A 17770-nucleotide genomic window follows, 5' to 3' on the forward strand; every position below is an offset into this window, starting at 1 on the left:
GTCATACATAATTTCAGTCTGAATATTCAAAGTACCACAGTAAACAATATATGTTGCGTCACAAGTTGTCACTGGACGAATATGCAACCAAATTTACCTCAATAAGCCAACGTCAGTAATAAACCAACTGCATTAAAACATAAACAGTACAGGCACAGCGGCCCAAAGGGTAAACACACAAAGCTACTCACTCATTTAGCTGTATTGTTCTTCTTCTTCAGGGCCTTTTTCAGCAAATTCAGTCACGGTGTCCATGGTGTTTAGTACATGCAGTCTGTTTTGCTCATCTTTGACATCAGTTCATTCCTACAAGTTTACACACACACACAAAAACTGTCTATTTTGGGTAGTTTTCATTGTTAATGTCCCACTTTTATGTTTGTCCATTGTTTAATGCTGTTAGCTAGCCATAGTCTGCTAATCACACAGTCGGTCTTCTTGTTTTGGGTTAGCAAACAGCTGTTGGTGCCGCCATATTGACCATATACTGACTTCCTCCATAATAATATAATTTTAGACAAGTATTCATTGCCAATTCTGAATAATGAAGTCATATAACCAGCATTAAAGTACTGGAGAGTGCTAATGTTTCTTGAAGTGACATGTAATTTCAGTCTGAATATTCAAAGTACCACAGTAAACAATACAGGGAGTGTGACATGTTGTCACTGGACAAAAATACAACCAAATTTACCTCAATAAGCCAATGTCAGTAATAAACCAACTGCATTAAAGCATAAACAGTACAGGCACAGCGGCCCAAAGGGTAAACACACAAAGCTACTCACTCATTTAGCTGTATTCTTCTTCTTCAGGGCCTTTTTCAGCAAATTCAGTCACGGTGCCATGGTGTTTAGTACATGCAGTCTGTTTTATTCATCTTTAAATACACACACATACACACACACACACACACACACACACACACACACACACACAGACACACACAAATGTCACTGGAGGAATATAAAACCGAATTTACCTTAACTCTGTCAACATCCCTGCTGAAATATCCAGTTTAAACCAGCCTAGGTCGTTAGCTGGTTTTAGCTGGTCAACCAGCCTGGTTTCAGAGGGGTTTTGGCCATTTTTAGGCTGGTTTCTGCCATTTACAGCCTGGTCTTAACTGGTCAGGCTGCGAAATGACCAGCTAAAACCAGCTTGACCAGCCTAGCAAGACTGGGAGCCCAGCCTAAACCAGCTATGTCCAGATGGTCATTTCCCGGCCTGACCAGCTAAGACCAGGCCAGAAATAGCTCTAAAAAAAAAAAAAAAAAACTGTAAAACCAGCCTAGGCGGGCTTAGTGAACCTACTCCATCCAAACATAAACAGTACAGGTACAGCAGCCCAAAACGTAAACACACAAAGCTACTCACTCATTTCTGTTGTTTTGTCTTTAAGGCCTTTTTCCAGCAAATTCAGTGACGTTGTTCATGGGGTTTAGTCCTGACAGTCTGTTCTCTGAGATGGTGCTTTAACATCAGTTCATTCCTACTAGATGACACAGACACACACAAAAACTGTCTGTTTTGGGTAGTTTTTAATTTTTAATACTCTACGTTTGTGTTTTTCCATTGTTTAATGCTGTTAGCTAGCCATAGATTGCTAATCACACAGTAGGTATTCATGTTTTGAGTTAGCAAACAACTTTAGGTGCCGACATTTTGTTTTCTTTTGATTTCTTATATTTTTGCGCGGCAAACCAGCGTTTGTACGTAATGAGCGTCATAAATGACAGCTCGTGTGTTTACTAACTGGGTTGCCAGATCCGTTAAACAAAATGCGAGCATCTAGTGATTCAACGTCTCTGTGGCTCGTACGTTGGAACTCAAAGGGAAAACTACAGATTTGGCAACATTACCGCTCACAGCACGTGCAAACTCAACTACAACTGGAAATACGGGAAAAGAAAAGGGACAAATTCATTGCTGCGACATTTAAATGTCTTGCTCTACTGCATAATAAAATAATCACAATGTTTAGTTTTTTATTTATAAGCATCATAAATCTGCCTTTACAAACGAGCCTTCAGAAATCTGTTATAAAGTTTCAATACACAGCTGTAATACATCTTATTTACTATTAACTTTAAACAATGTGTCTAGCTTATTGACACATTAGCATATATAACATTTAAAATATATAAAATAAGTTATATGACACCAAATTTATGACTGGCACAGATTAAATATAGGCTATGCATTACAAAGCACAGGCTATTCAATTGTTATTCTAATAAATAAATTCTGCATGCAATATGCAAGTGTGGAGATCATGATGTTTTAATTGTAATTGGGCAACAAAATCAAAGTAATTGGTTTCAGTTCCTTTGTAATCAATTAAGCAATTAAATAGCTCAGATATAAAATGGGGAGATGGAGAGAGCGCTGCCTTTTGAAGGACTGCACATGCTGGTGAACTTGACCAGAACGCATGCACATTCAGGCGCTTCTCCTTTAGGGGTGAAAGTGGACCAGAGGTGTGTAATATGCATGTTCTCCAGTTTCCATGTTGCTGGTAAGCTCAAGGAGATGATTTCTGCAAAGCTGTGATTTAGTAAAGAAGTGAAACCCTTGACGGTAAGAGGTTCTAATCTTATTTTCCCCTGTTCAGTTTAAATGGATCTATTTAAATGTTTGTTTGTCATTGCAGCTTATTTAAGCGTTAAGGCAACTTCATTAGAACAACTTCACCACCACTCCTCAACCCAACACTGAGGTGAGACGTGCAGAGAGAAGCTGAAATACAAAGATTTGTGCTTTGGTTTTAAACTATGTATGAATGTAAATGTTTTAACTTTCCAATTTAAGGTGGACAAGTCTCTAGAACTGCTGGGCATGGACATTGAAGTCACCAGGCCAACAGTGGAAGCCAATACACTTGTGTCCTTAGTTGACCATCACGAAATGGAGCAAGAACTGAGACGTGACTTGACCTGTAGCTCTTTCAACATACTTTGTTCTCAGTTACATTTAATAAAAGGTAAATATGAAATCAATCCTCATTTGAGACCTTAACATGTGTATATAATATACTTGGCAGTTAATTTTCTCCATTCCTCCGTGTTTGCAGAACACCTCATTGATTATGCCATCTACTTCAGTGCACTGGGGGATGTTGACTGATACAGATTGGACGTCGCTTCAACACCACTCCACCAATCTGGTATATTATCAACATGCATGTTATTGAGCTTTTTAATGACTTGTAATCTTCTTGACAAGCAGAAATTAACATTTATCTGATCTCTTTTCCAGATTTGATGCGACTGCTGGTTCTGCATTACTTGTGTGGGCAATCCATCCACAAAGGATGATCACAATTGTTTGACTTATTTCAATTGCTGTAATGCAGAAGTGTCCAAGCTCTGTCCTGGAGGGTCGGTGTCCTGCAGAGTTTAGCTCTAACCCTATTCAAACACGTGAACCAGCTAATCAGTATCTTACTAGAAACTTCCTGGCAGGTGTTGGAGCTAAACTCAGCAGGACTCCTGTACTGAGGACACCTATGCTGTAATGTGAAAGTCTCAACTCCATTCCTGGAGGGCTGCTACGTTGCACAGTTTTGCTCCAACGCTGATCTCATAACACCTTGATGTGTTTGATTTAAAGTTGGAGCAAAACTGTGCAGTGCTGCAGCCCTCCAGGAATGGAGTTTGAGTTTTGTGCTGTAATAAAAAATATCTTGTATGTTTTTATTTTTTCTCAACTGTTTTCAAACTAAATATCCAATCTTAAATTTCACACGTTAAAGTTAAACAAAATCAATACTGAACATTATAAAACAAGTTTTTTTTTTTTTTTTAATTGACTAAACATGATTAAATTTCGTTACACTTCTAATTACAACAGTAAAAAAAACAATTATAACTCTGCATTTAAAGATACTTTTAACAAATCTATTGATAACTTTTCTTTTAAACTGTTTGAAAATAACTTTTCCTCTCTCTAATAAACCAAAATTTTCTATAAGTGATATAAATCAATATGTCTGCTATTAAACTGCATGAATGTTAATTCACCCCCATGGTCTAGGTTAATTGTAACATTATAATTTCTACCAGAATAAAATCCTAATATAATAAGAATTTAAAAAGCTAAATATAATATGCATCAGCTTCTAGAAACATTATTTGCCTGAGTTAAAACACAACCAAAACTGCTCTGAGCTCTTTTAAGCTCTATAAGCAAACTACTATTAAAACCTAGCAATAGTTAAATTTGCTTTGGGTTTGGAGATAACATTTTGTGTTAGAATTAAAGAGTATAGTTGTTAGATATAATCCAGAGTCTTATACACATGAGTTTGCTTACCTTAATGGAGGCAGTGCTCTCAATCTCAACTCCAGCAGGGCCACATCAGCTCCAAATCACAGCAGGTGGTCTCGATCACCTTGATTAGTTGGATCAGGTGTGTTTAATTGTCGGGACTAATTCAGAGTCTTGTAGACATGAATTTGCTTACCTTCAGCCATCATCTCTAACTCAACTCCAGCAGGTTCACATCAGCTCCAAATCACAGCAGGTGGTCTCGATCACCTTGATTAGCTGGATCAGGTGTGTTCAATTGTCAGAATTGACCAAGAGTCTTGTAGACATGCATTTGCTTACTTTAAAGCCGTGATCTCAAACTCAGCTCCTAATCACACCTGGAGGTCTTGATCAATTTGATTAGTGCATCAGGTGTGTTCAATTTGAGCTGCAGCCCTACAGCAATCGAGTTTGATGCCTTTCAGCTGAAACATTAGCATCAACTACATGCTTTGAAAATAGCTATCTATGATCTATATGCACTGCTAGTGTTTTACAGGCACCAATAGACCTCAGGTGAAAGGTTTATGTGACTGTTTTCAATTTCATACGGTTCCTTTAACATTATTGATGTTGTAATGAGATTAAAATATACTCTGTTAAATGAACTTGAGCATTTATTTCGTTTTTCCAAGCGTAAAACGAGATAGAAAACGTTTTAACGCTAGCGTCATCAGGGAAGGCAGGCTAGCATTGAACATACTGTGGTAAAATTAATGTCCATATTTTAAAGACATGACGCGGTCCATTGTAAATTAATGCAGTGCTTCTTGTATGGTCTGAGACCAACTTTAATTCGTAGCTCAATCAGACAGTGAAGATCAGTGATTATTAAAGATATCAGAGCTTAAACGTGGCTTTGTATAGCATATGACCGTTCACCGGAAGCGCTTGAGTAATGACTAAACTTAAAAGTCCGCATTAACTTCCTAATAAAGGGTGAAGTAAATAAAACATTAACTTCCTAGCTTTAAAGGTATTTTCCAAGTTTAATGTCTGCTAGTTTTACGTGTAAAGTGAATATTAACGTTATTAAACCCAGCCTTCATTAATGTAAAAACGGTAGTTATACTTACAATTATTCACATTATTAATTAAATTACCCATTAAATTGTTTTTATTAACGCCTATCCCCACCATAACCCTCACAGCAATGTAAAAATATAAATTATTTCTGTATAGGGTCACAAAAATGATGCTATATTGATGCGAGCTGTATCCCTTCTAGACTTTACCTGTAACGTTATTTGTAATCCGCTGCTGCCCTCTGTTGGTCCATGCGCTGTCAGAATGGCCAAAGACTTAAGATATATAGGCCATAAGCACTGCTTATCTTGATATATTGATATTTACTAGATTATATTTAATATAGGCAATTTTTATATTTATTTTAATGTTAATTACATATAAATAAACATACATGTGAGAGCCTGTGGTTGCAAGTATGTTTATTAATATGCATTTAACGGGGAAAAAAATAACATAGCTGTCCATCTCTCCATCCATCCGCTAAGGTATCTATCTACTCATCCATCCATCCTATTTATCCACATTTCTATCCAACCATCTGTCCGTCAATCTATCCATATTGGATGTCTACCACCACTACAGTGTGAAAGAAAGACATAACACCGGTTATTTAGATTTAGTTTTAATAAATAAATTCAAAAACTGCAATATTGAGAAATAAAGGCACTTAAAACATCCTCAAGCGAATACACTGGCTGTCGGGGCAGGCAATCAAATCATTTCTTTTCTAGCTTGATCATATTTTGTGAGTGATTCGGGTTTTAAATGCCTGAAATGTTACTACATATGTTCAATAGAGCACAAGAGTCTGGTTCAGGAAGCAAATCCTCCATTCATTTTCCCCACACAGTTTTTAACTGAAGGTATATACTCATCAGTTCACATGAATTCAACTTATTCCTAAAATAATCAATACAGTGTTCAATAGTAGAATTTGAGGTGGGAAAACTACATTACCCAAGATGCTGTGCGCGCAAGTCCACCAATCAGAGAGTTAAGCACGTCAAGAGATCTTTAGCTCCGCCCACTTCCATGAAGCGCTGCAATTGAATCTCATTATAACCTCAAAATACTTCAATATTTATGAATATATTTAGATCACGACAAACAATATTTCAAAGTCGAACAGAAAATGAATGGATGAAATACTTTGTGAACCAAAATCTATAAAAAAGTGAGCCTCGATCTATTATTATTATTAAAATAAGTAAAGCTACAGGGCTGATGTACCATTGAGTAAACTGTTTACACTTGAATTCTTCATTTTTTTCCAATTACAACCCTCAAAAAGCCCGTTTGTAGCTTCATCTGACTTCAAATATGCAAATTACAACTTCACTTGGTTCATCTTCAGTTGTAGTTGTCAATAATCATACTCATTTCTAATGAAAGTATAAGGATATTTGGATTTTCTACACTTTATGGGCGACAAAACGACAGGATTTACACTTATACTCATCAAGAGTCACATAATAATTCAACATATAATCCTTCATAACATGTAAAATACACATAATGACCACGAGATGATCTTCTAAGAGCAACAATAAGAGAGAAATACATTTCTGTTTGCACAGTCTAAAAAAACAAGGCTTTTTTTGGCATGAAATGCAAGATCTGAGGGTAAACGAGTATGCATAGATGCTCAAACCAAACATTCATCAGCTCAGAAAAACAAACACATGCGGCAACATATGACTGATAAAGCAGGACAGAATAAAAACTAACAACTAAACGATGGTTTAAAATTGCATTTGATCAGCTTGAATGATTTTTTTGGGTGATGATAAGGGATTCAACACAGGCTTATTGGAAATACATCCTTCAGGAAACCATAAAAATCTACTTTTTGCATAAGTTTGACTGCGGTTTCTACACTGTCAGAAATAAAGGTAGGCGAGCTGATACTGGGGTGGTTCCTTTTCAAAAGGTTGGTCCATATTGGTACCTCAAAAGTAAATATTAGTACCTAAAAATTTTAAGAGGTACACTTTTGTACCTTTTAGGTACTATTATTTACCCTTGAGGTATTAATATGGACCTTTAAGGTACAAAAGTGTACCTTTTGAAAAGGTACCACCCTAGTGACAGCTCACGTACCTTTATTTCTGACAGTGTAGGTCAAATGAACACTATGATGACAGCTTTTGTTCCTTTTCACATTAATGATATTTACAGGGACAAATTATTGATGAATAATGCATTATTTTAATGTAAAACTATGCGGTCACAGTGCACTTTTCTCTTCCATCTGCTTTTCAAAACACTATTGGTTGGGTTCAGGTCAGTGATTTGCTAGAAATCAGTTTAATGTTACTTAAAGGTGCAGTATGTAAGTTTGACACCCAGTGGTTAAACCAGGTATTGCACCCCTGGTTCAAAACACACACAAGAGCAGGTTGCCAGATTGATGACACCAACAAAGGCTGATTTAAACCGTGTTTTAACTAAAAGCAACGGCACGTGATATAGGAAATATGCTTCACATTACTAAAGAGGCTTTTGTCCTAACCAACACCTGAACTTCAGAACTGAGACTGCAAGATGCAAACCAACACATATCAGTGATTCAGCATCTACATTTAATCATGTTAAAAGGTTTAATATGTATTCATTAGATTATAAACCTCCCCATTTCGGCATCGTACAATGTTTAATCTAATGGGCTCAATGCAAAGCTAAAGTTTCAAAGCCGATGATAAACTTCTGGTGAAAGCTTAATGTGAGTAATTTCAATTTCACAAGGTTGTTTATACAGCATCGATGTTGGAATGTAATTACAATTCATTCAGTTAGACTTAAGCATTCGTTTAGTCTTTGAAGCGTAAAACGAGCTGAAAGACCGTTGTAACCGCTAGCACCGTCAGTAGCAACAAGCGAGCGCAGAAATTCCATTGAAAATACTGGGGTAAAATAACCGGTCATATATTAAACGGAGTATAATGCAGAGCTTCTAGTCTGATCTGAGACCCACATCATATCGTATATCTAACAGGCAGTGAAGATTGCTGATTTTTAAAGAAATCAGATCTTAAACATGACAATTTTCTAATGGAAAGACTGAAATTAGGCTGAAAATTAGAAGTCTGTGTGCATATAGCCCATTGCTTATCACTGCCCATCTCCTCAAATAGCGTGTTGTTAGGACACGGGGTTGCAATGTAACCTGCTCACCGAATGCTTACATTTGTTATATTTATATTATTTGCTAACTAATAACCTCATGTGTAACTCTGCGTCTCATTTTGGAGTCTGCTACTGTCCACCAGACGTCGTATTTCAGTCACAGACGCATGCTTTGAGAGCCTTCCTGACTGAATGAATCAAATACGGTGTTTTCCACCATCTGGCAACCCGGGGTTCTGAAATAGACATGGCTAAACTGGGTGGGTTAAAGAGACCAAAACAAAGACAAACGACGTAACGGACAAGTTCAAAGCAGAATATCTGACTTCAGCATTGCATTTCAGATAAACAGGAATGTTCACTGAGCATGTTTCTGAAATATCTGCACATATTAGGGTGTTTTTATGCTTTAGGAGAGTCAGAGCACCTTTAAACTTATTTTTTAAGAATAAAAATTAACTGCACTGTGGCCTTAAATAATATAAATTTCCAAAAATCTTCCGCCCTCTAGTGGATTTGTCATCTGAAACGTACAACGAAACGTACCTGGAGCAATGCATTGCATGTTTTTCAATACTGTAGGCCTGTATTTCCACTAAGTCTGGATTTTTAAGGATCCCTTTTATATAAAGCTATATGCAAAGGCACAGATATCTGTCGGTTCTGAATTGAGAGATTGCGTGAATGTGCACAGGGTGTAAAAGAAGGAAAACCAATGAAAGTTAAAAGACTATACAGACTGTACAGGTTTGCAAGGGATGAGAGGCGGACATGAAATACAACTTCCTAGTATTGATCTAAATGAATGAGAAAATAAAGAAATAGGGAGGAAATCCGCACACCCATCCCTTGCCAAACATCCTGGTGAGTGATTCTGATGGCCATTATTTGCCTTCGTATTTGGGGTTGATCACAGTTGTGACGGCGCTCTTGTAGATGGGGTTTTCTCCCTGCCAGACAAAGCCAAAAATTAAACATGAGAACGCGTAATTCAGTCTCAAAATATCCTTAAACATAACACACTCGAGTGCAATAATCCTGAAAACAGCAACACATGCAGCTATATGACATTTATTGGTGAACAAACAAAGCATTTCAATAATACTATAAACAAATATTGCTTCAAAACATGAAGTCAAACGCTGATTGAATATAACACAACACTTTCAGAAGCTCATGCTGAAGCTGATTAGTGGTTTATACCGAACACTTTAACCTCACTTCAGAAATAATCAGGATTTTGAATCAAGAATGGAAGTAAATATGAACCCTCCCCATGTGAAATTGTAATTATTCTTCAAAGTGATGTTTCACAGAGTTTAAAGTCCTTCCTATTATACTGTTCTTCAGGAGAAAGTCCTATTTCTTTTAGTTTTAGGCTGGAATAACAAAAAATAATAAATATAAATGCTAAAAAACTGCTCATGTCAAAATAATTGCTTGATTGCCAACAGAACAAACCACTGTTATACAATGACTTACCTGATTACCCTAATTACCCTAGTGAAGCCTTTAAATGTGACTTTAAGCTGAACACTAGTGTCTTGAAGAACATCTAGTCTAATATTATGTGCTGTCATCATGGCAAAGAGAAAAGAAATCAGTGATTAGAAATGAGTTATTAAAACTATTTTTGTTGTTGTTTGTTACACAGGAGAGCAAATACCTTTGTCTTCAACTGTATCTATATTTTCACATAAGTGTTATTAACGATGGCTCAACACACTCATTCTGACCTGTACTTATTAACATATGCAAGAGTAAGTGAACATACGGCACTTTATCATAGTTTAGATCAGTGTTTCTCAACTGGTGGGTCACGACCCAGTTTGGAACATTTTCAGTGGGTCGTGGAGTGTGTGATCAAAAAAAACAACAACAAAATATTCATTTAACTTAATTTGCTTATACCGGACTTTTATTTTGAAATGCACACGCAACAATTCTACCGTTTGAAATATGAAATTTCATTTAATTATAGCAACAAATATGTTAATTATGGATTTACATATACTGTATTGAAGACAAAAAAAGACTTAAAGCCTCAGTGTATCATAGTGAGGTGCTCTATTAAGAGAGCATGAAACTTTCTACCTTAAACAACATTTAGAAACCAGAAAATGTGTTTTATTAACAGTTCAGTTTAGTTCATGGTAACTGAACCTTTCCTTACCCTAACCACTGTTTACAGTATTTGTTGTTTTTACTTTGTAATATTATGATTTATCTTATGATAATCTTATGATTTTTTCTTATGATTTATCTGTCACTACTTGTTTATGTTAACAAATAAATACAAATTAATTATAATTCCTAAAAATTTGGGTCGCGGCTTGATGACCATGTAAAAATTTGGGTCCCATGGCCAAACCAGTTGAGAACCCCTGATTTAGATTATTAAAAATGTCTTGCTGGCAAATTGGGGAAAAAAAAAAACTGATTGTAAATGATGGAAGAAAGGCTGTGAGCTTCAGAAACACACGCTGACACATGCAATTTACACACGCACACACACTCACATGTGCACACCTGCCCACATGCCCACACACCCACATACAACCAGGTGCACACACTCAGGTGTGCATGCAGACTCACGCACGCACGCATACACACACACAGACAGAAGAAAGGCCATGCAGAGAGTGGACAGATGTACAAACTCATAGAGCCGCAGCTTTACGTCCATAGTTTGGGTTCTGGAATTTATTAATGGGGCTCTTGTAAATTGGATTCTCTGTCTGAGAGTGGAGAAGGACAGAAAACAGATCAAGAACAGATGAAGCTCAACAGGAGAGAGGAAATTATGGACAACAAGTGGAGAATAAACAGATAGGTACTCTTAAAAAAATAAAGCTTCTTCTCTGATGCCAACCATACAATGCAATGCACGTGAATGTTATCAATCATCAATGTCAGTAAAGAAGCTTTATTTGTGAAGAGCCTGTATTATGGGTTTTTGAGAATGAGCTTCCTTGTAGTGTGTAACACAGCTCTAAGTGAAGTGAATTATCCAGCTAAGGCTTAAATCTGAAGGTGGACAGTTTTTAAAGCGTCTTTATAAAGAGTCTTTGGAGTGACGTAGCTACGAAACACAAGCCCCGCTCAACTGTTGTGGCGCAAACCTGGGAAAATTTAAACATGCGGCGCCGCCCACAAACACAGCAGCAAACACAAACAGATCCTGAAGAGTCATGAAGACGCTGTGCTTACTTGGATGTTATTGGAAGTGTGAGGGAAAGGAATGCTTCATCAATCGAACGCTCACAACGGGCGATTCATTCGTTTGTTAAAGGAAGGATCAGAAAAGTCTACTGATGCATGAGACTTTGACAGAGCTCGACAGGAACTTTAGTACACAGCTCCTGGATTCGTTTCTTCCTCCATTTTGTAAGGGATAGACAATACACCAGGGGTGCGAGGAATATAAGGCCAGTTTATTAGGCACAGTCAAACATAGGCAGCCTGCTGCACGCTGAGGAGGAGCGCTGGTGAGGATCCCCTGGCTGGAGATGTGATTGTTGGGCAAAGCAGAGTACAGGTAAGCCCTGAGAACATATAACACTTCACACAAGAGGTGCCACAGCAACGACTGCAAATAGAAATGATCTACAGCTAATAAGATAATTAATGAAATCAGATCTGGCCCATGACACATTTCATAAGTGTAAGTAAATGGCCGTCTTCTTGATTTCTCTAGCTTGGAAATGATGTATTTAAATGTGTTTTGTTACTTGTAACCGCTTGCAATGTATCTGGTTAAACTTTATTCTCAAATCGCGTTTAAAGACACGTTGAAAACGCGACGCGTGCGGCTTTGTTTACCGATTTAAATGTGTTTGTGAGCTGGCGTTCCACTGCCGTTTGTCGCTGCTTTGGCCACCGTCAGCTGCTCCTACACACGTGCAGCGGTCAAGCTTCAGAATATTCCAGCTTTTGCTGCAGTGTGGATTAATACTGAATGTGTGTCAGAGTTAAGAATGGAGCAATATGCTGGTGTTTAACTGCACTGCTTTCGTGGGTGAGGTGCCTGAATAACACTGTTGAGTAAGCTTACTATGAAGCGTGTTTTGGGCTGGGATCGGATCCTATACCAATGTTGGCAACCCGGGGGCTTGACAAACCATGCTGGACATTTTACTGTCTCGCGCTGAACGCTGTCGACCAATCGCAACAGGCTGTCATCGGTCCAATCAGCGCAGATAAATCAACAAAGCAACACATGAATCGCTGAACGAATCAAATGGGAGTCGCTGGGATAATTAGGTAAAAATAAATTCCTATTATAAGACCATGGAAGTGTTTTTTGACCTTGCATGCAGATCAGTACGTTGTTGGAGACCCATACAACCGAAATATGACCCTTTTTAATGTATAATAGGGGCTCTTTAAGAGTGGACAGATTTCATGAGCATGAAGGGAAAAGGAGGAACATGCAAACTGAAATATCAAATCAATAATAGAATCAAGTGTAAATATGCATGAGGATGAAGTCAAGAGCTCTATTAATACAGAATGCTAGTATAATACTATAAAACATGGTATAAAACATTACCAACAAAGGAGTGTACTTGTAGCCATAAAAAACCCTGCAAGTCACCACTTAATTGTGAAATGAAGCATTTTTATTGGAATATAATGAATTAGATTGTAGTAACACCACTAAATGTGTATTAAATCAACCTTAAATACTGTAATTTTATTAGTAGCATGAGCCTAAAACAGCCCTGAGAGGAGAAGTTCACTTTTAAAGTAGGTATATCTTTAAAATGCTAAAAATAAATCTGTTCTTACAAAAATGACGCACTTTAAAGCAATAAAGTATATGTAAATTGAATGTTTTGTTTTGGTCATATATACTTTGAGTGCTTTTTAACCTCTTAATTTTGTAAATAATTTTGTAATTTTGTAATATTATATTAATGTATTTTCATCGTGATTGAAGTTACTGCTCAATAAACTAAAACATTTACAGTTAATTACGATATAGCTTCATATCTTCTGAACGGTGTATGTTGTGTATTTATCTGAGATTAGCTTAAAAAGGTGATTATTCTAAACGAACATCATTATGACAAGCATTCGGAAAACACACAGTCTCTCTTTAAACTACATTTCTGTTATCTTTTAATTTGTGAATGTTATTTTATCTGCAAGTACAAAGTGTTGAGTACTGTGCTTGATTTATTTACAACAGCTTCAGTTCTGTGTCTTATTTCCAGCTGAATCTGAACACTGAACAGACAGCTGGCTTTTATTTTAATGCTATTTTTATTTTAATGCTTTATTTAATGTAAGATTGTGCTGACAAAAGTAAACACTGCAAGTATTATGATCATGAGGACAGTAAACTCAACTGTGGTCTTAATAGTGACCAGCAGAGCGCAGCAGTGAGTCTCTGATTTTTGACACACTGAACAGCGGTTGTTGCTAGAAGGGATGCAGCTGAGGTCGGACATTAATGAGAATTATTTATATTGTTTATTAAGTTACTCAATAATTGTCTACACCTACTCCAACACTTAACCTACTCCTAATATTACTGTAAAAACAGTAATTATAACCAGAATTATTTCTATTATTTACTAACTTACCCATTAACTTTATTTTATTAACGTCTACCCCTACCCCAACACTACAGCCAACCGTCACAGTAATGTAAAAACAGTAATTATAAAGAGAATTGCTTATATTAATTACTAAATTACCCATTAATCGTATTTGTATTAATTGTGCCAAATTAAAAGTAAAGTTTCTTGTAAAATTGGCCTAGAAAATAGCCACCTTTCAGTTTCTGTCGGTTTTATTACAACATGTAACTACAGAAGACTCGAGCTTTATATAGGAAAATCATCAAAACTTTTTTTTTTGAACGAAATGCTAATGGTCCAATCCACTTCAATTCATTATGCTAAGCTAAGCTAAAAGTGACCCCGACAGAACAAGAAATCAGCTGAATGGATTCAAAAATGGTTCAAGACTGCTATTTAACTTTGTGAGACGTGTAAGGTGGCGTGTTCCCTTAAAGTACACATGAAATCAGAGCTAACCATATTGATTTTGGTAGCTCTCATTGCTAGTTTAGCAATTCATCTGTGCATGTCATTAAGAAAAAACAATAGTTTGCTCTTATAATCTTGAACTGATACCTGCAAATGCACTTCCTGTTTGTTTTCTCTTAACTTCTTAAGATTACATCTGTTTGAGGTATTAGGTGTGGCTAACATACTAAACCACACCCCTCCAGCTGTCAGAACAGAAATGGTGAGGAGGAGGAGTCTGTTATGTTGAAATAACTCTCCCCAAACCTACTACATCCAATCAGCTCGCAGTGGAAAAAAACAAAGCCACGCCCACTGCTTTGTCATTTAATATTCTGTTTCTCTTGGAACTGCGTCTCACAGTACGAAAAAAAGAGGTTGACTTAAAGAAAATACCCAGAGCTAAAACTTTAGCAGTAGGATGAAATATTTTGTTAATACAGGCCCTGGTTTCTGGCTCCAGTTAGCAGTGATATCTCTCCTACCGTGTCCCACTTGGCGTTCATCTTCTCCTTCTCGAATTTGGCGAATTCGCGTCGGTCGTGGATGATCATGAGCAGCTTCCAGATGAGCAGCAGAGCGAGACCGATCAGCACGATTCCTGCCACCACACCGGCCACGATGGGGATGATATCTGGACCCGGCGGACACTCTGGACAATCACAAAACACAGCAACAGTCACCACTTATTATTGGTAATCATGTTCATGTTAACTGTAGGATCGCAATTGCCTTAATCTAATTCTGATCTCAGGGGGACTTTAATTTTGATTTAAGGTAGACTAATTCTGATTTAAGGGGGACTTTAATTTTGAATTTCAGTGATATTTTGTTTTAAATGGACTTTATCTTTGGGCTCCCTGGGATTTTTGATTTTAAACAGACTAAGTTTGATATCAGGGGTTTTCTAATTTTGCTTTCATGGAGACTTTTATTTAAATTATTATTTTATATAACTTTTGTTTTACTTTAATTTTTAATTTTATTTTTAATTAGGATTTCAGAGGGATTTAAATTTTGATTTCATGTAGACTCAGCTTTGATTTCAGGGGCACTTTAATTTTGATTTAAGGTAGACTAATTCCGATTTAAGAGGCACCTTAATTTAGAATTTCAGTGGGATTTTGTTTTAAATGGACTTTAGCTTTGGCCTTACTAGGATTTTTGATTTTAAACAGACTAAGCTTGATATCAGGGGTTTTCTAATTTTGCTTTCATGGAGACTTTTATTTAAATGATTATTTTATATAACTTTTGTTTTACTTTAATTTTTAATTTTAAATAGGATTTCAGGGAGATTCAAATTTTGATGTCATGTAGACTCAGCTTTGATTTCAGGGGGACTTTAATTTAAGATTACAGTGGGATTTTGATTTCACATAACATTTTTAATTTCAGTGGACTTTAGCTCTGAGACTTAATTTTAATTTCAGGAGGTTTTCATTTTGACTTCAAATGGACTTATTTTGATATCAAAGAATTTGATTTTTATTTTTATCAATATCATTTTGATTTTAAATGGACTGTATTGTTGATTTCAGTAGAGCCTTAGTTATGATTTCTGAGCGACTCTAATTTAGATTTTAGGCAGACTTAGCTTTGATTTTAGGGGGACTTTAATTTTGGATTTTAGTGGCATTTAGATTTTTATTTAAGGGGGATTTTCCTTTTGATTTCAAACGGACTGTAATTTTTATTTCAGGGGAACTTTAGTCATGATTTAAATTTTAATTTAGGGTACACTGATTTTGATTACAGGGTGATTTAAAGTGGATTTCAGTGGGATTTTGATTTAAGGTAGACTAATTTTGATTTCACTGTGACTTATTTTTATTTCAGGGGGATTTTCATTTTGATTTCGAACAGACTCTAATTTTGATTTCTGGGGAACTTTTATTTTTATTTCAGCAGGATTTTCATTCTGATTTTAAATAGACTGTAATTTAATTTTTAGTGGAACTTTGGTTATGATTTCAGAGGGATTTAATAGTGATTTTGTGGACTCACCCATGGTCTTGACGACGTGCACCTCCTTCTCTGTGTTGTTGTTGACGGCGTATGTGTAGTAGAACCAGCAGTCTCGCGCATCTCTCTCCTTGCAGTGCATTAGTGGAAAGGCCTGCACCGGCTGCGGGAGTTTGTCTCGATCCTCCACCTCGATCAGGTTGAAGTAGCTGCAGTCGCGCTTACAGGTGTCCTTCTTCTCTCCGGTGCCGAACGCACGACACTGAACACACTCCCTGCACAATTTAATTACAGTTGAAATTATTTGCCCTTCTGTGCATTTCTTTTTCAGAATATAACTAATATATAGCTAATAACTCTGACTTCAACAGAATATGAACACATGCATGACTATGTTTATTTGACTGCACAGTGGTGGTGTATTATCTGCATGAGCACTGACTTGTGTTCGGTGCAGACTCCGGGGCAGGTGGGGCAGATCTCGCAGGTGGGCCCCTGGAACTTGGGGTCTGTGCACCTGCAGGTCCCGCACTCACAGATCCCCCGGCCGTTGCAGATCTGCTTGTTGGAGGCCAGACAGGTGGAGGTGTCGAGGGAGCAGTCGCAGGCGCTGCCTGTGTAGTTGGCGTCGCACACACACACCCTGCACTCACAGCGGCCGTGACCTGCAGGACAACAACAGTGCTGTTATTATATTAGCATGTGCTCAGTGTTCAGAGCTGCTCACACCAGTGGTATAAAAATCTAAATTAGATGACCGCTAAAATCATAATTAAGAGTCTAGCTGAAATCAAAATCCCCTTGAAATCAAAATTAAAGTCCTCTGAAATCAAAATTAAAGTCCCACTGATATTGAAATAAAAGTCCCACTGATATCGAAATAAAAGTCCCAGTGAAATAAAAATTAAAGTCCTCTGAAGTAAAAAATCTCACTGAAATCAAAATTAAAGTCCCACTGAAATCAAAATTAAAGTCCCACTGATATCGAAATAAAAGTCCCAGTGAAATAAAAATTAAAGTTCCACTGATATCGAGATAAAAGTCCCAGTGAAATAAAAATTAAAGTCCTCTGAAGTAAAAATCTCACTGAAATCCAAAATTAAAGTCCCACTGAAATCAAAATAAAAGTCCAAGTGAAATCAAAATAAAAGTCCCACTGAAATCCAAAATTAAAGTCCTCTGAAGTCCAAATCTCACTGAAATACAAAATTAAAGTTCCACTAAAATCACAATTAGTCTACCTTAAATCAAAACCGAAGTATAAATCATTGATGATAATTATACAGATGATAATTCTAACT

General features: G+C 36.8%; 1 protein-coding gene and 2 long non-coding RNA genes across 19 annotated transcripts in view; 1 reads left to right on the top strand and 2 right to left on the bottom strand.

Annotated features, from left to right (window-relative positions):
- si:dkey-192l18.12 overlaps window positions 1-5141 on the bottom strand; it is a 73133-nt gene extending 67992 nt beyond the window's left edge. For 2 of the 4 annotated variants that reach the window (XR_015524651.1, XR_015524654.1), the window contains exons 1-3: window positions 1378-1685; window positions 789-880; window positions 192-306 (exon numbers count right to left, since the gene is read on the bottom strand). This is a non-coding gene — a long non-coding RNA (si:dkey-192l18.12). Of the gene's footprint in view, window positions 1-191; window positions 307-788; window positions 881-1377; window positions 1686-4314; window positions 4394-4465 lie in introns of those variants that run through there. The other 2 variants (XR_015524652.1, XR_015524653.1) reach the window with 2 other exon arrangements.
- si:dkey-192l18.10 lies at window positions 2386-3989 on the top strand. Its single transcript, NR_170154.2, is given in 5 exon segments — window positions 2386-2580; window positions 2654-2719; window positions 2812-2983; window positions 3074-3166; window positions 3259-3989. It is a non-coding gene; the product is annotated as a si:dkey-192l18.10 (long non-coding RNA).
- Window positions 5142-5946: 805 nt separating the features above from the next.
- The window catches only part of itgb1a (integrin, beta 1a), a 45811-nt gene continuing 33987 nt past the window's right edge, over window positions 5947-17770 (bottom strand). For 2 of the 14 annotated variants that reach the window (XR_015524490.1, XR_015524489.1), the window contains exons 13-17: window positions 16912-17134; window positions 16512-16744; window positions 14990-15156; window positions 8245-9416; window positions 5947-7247 (exon numbers count right to left, since the gene is read on the bottom strand). Coding sequence is in view for 5 of the 14 variants with exons in the window: in XM_087308690.1 (XP_087164816.1) it covers window positions 11127-11204; window positions 14990-15156; window positions 16512-16744; window positions 16912-17134 (701 nt within the window). In the remaining 9 variants the exon portion in view is untranslated. 14 annotated transcript variants of the gene reach the window in all.

This window comes from Danio rerio, chromosome 24 (assembly GCF_052040795.2).
Source record: "Danio rerio strain M-AB ecotype USA chromosome 24, GRCz13ab, whole genome shotgun sequence".
Classification (NCBI taxonomy): domain Eukaryota; kingdom Metazoa; phylum Chordata; class Actinopteri; order Cypriniformes; family Danionidae; genus Danio; species Danio rerio.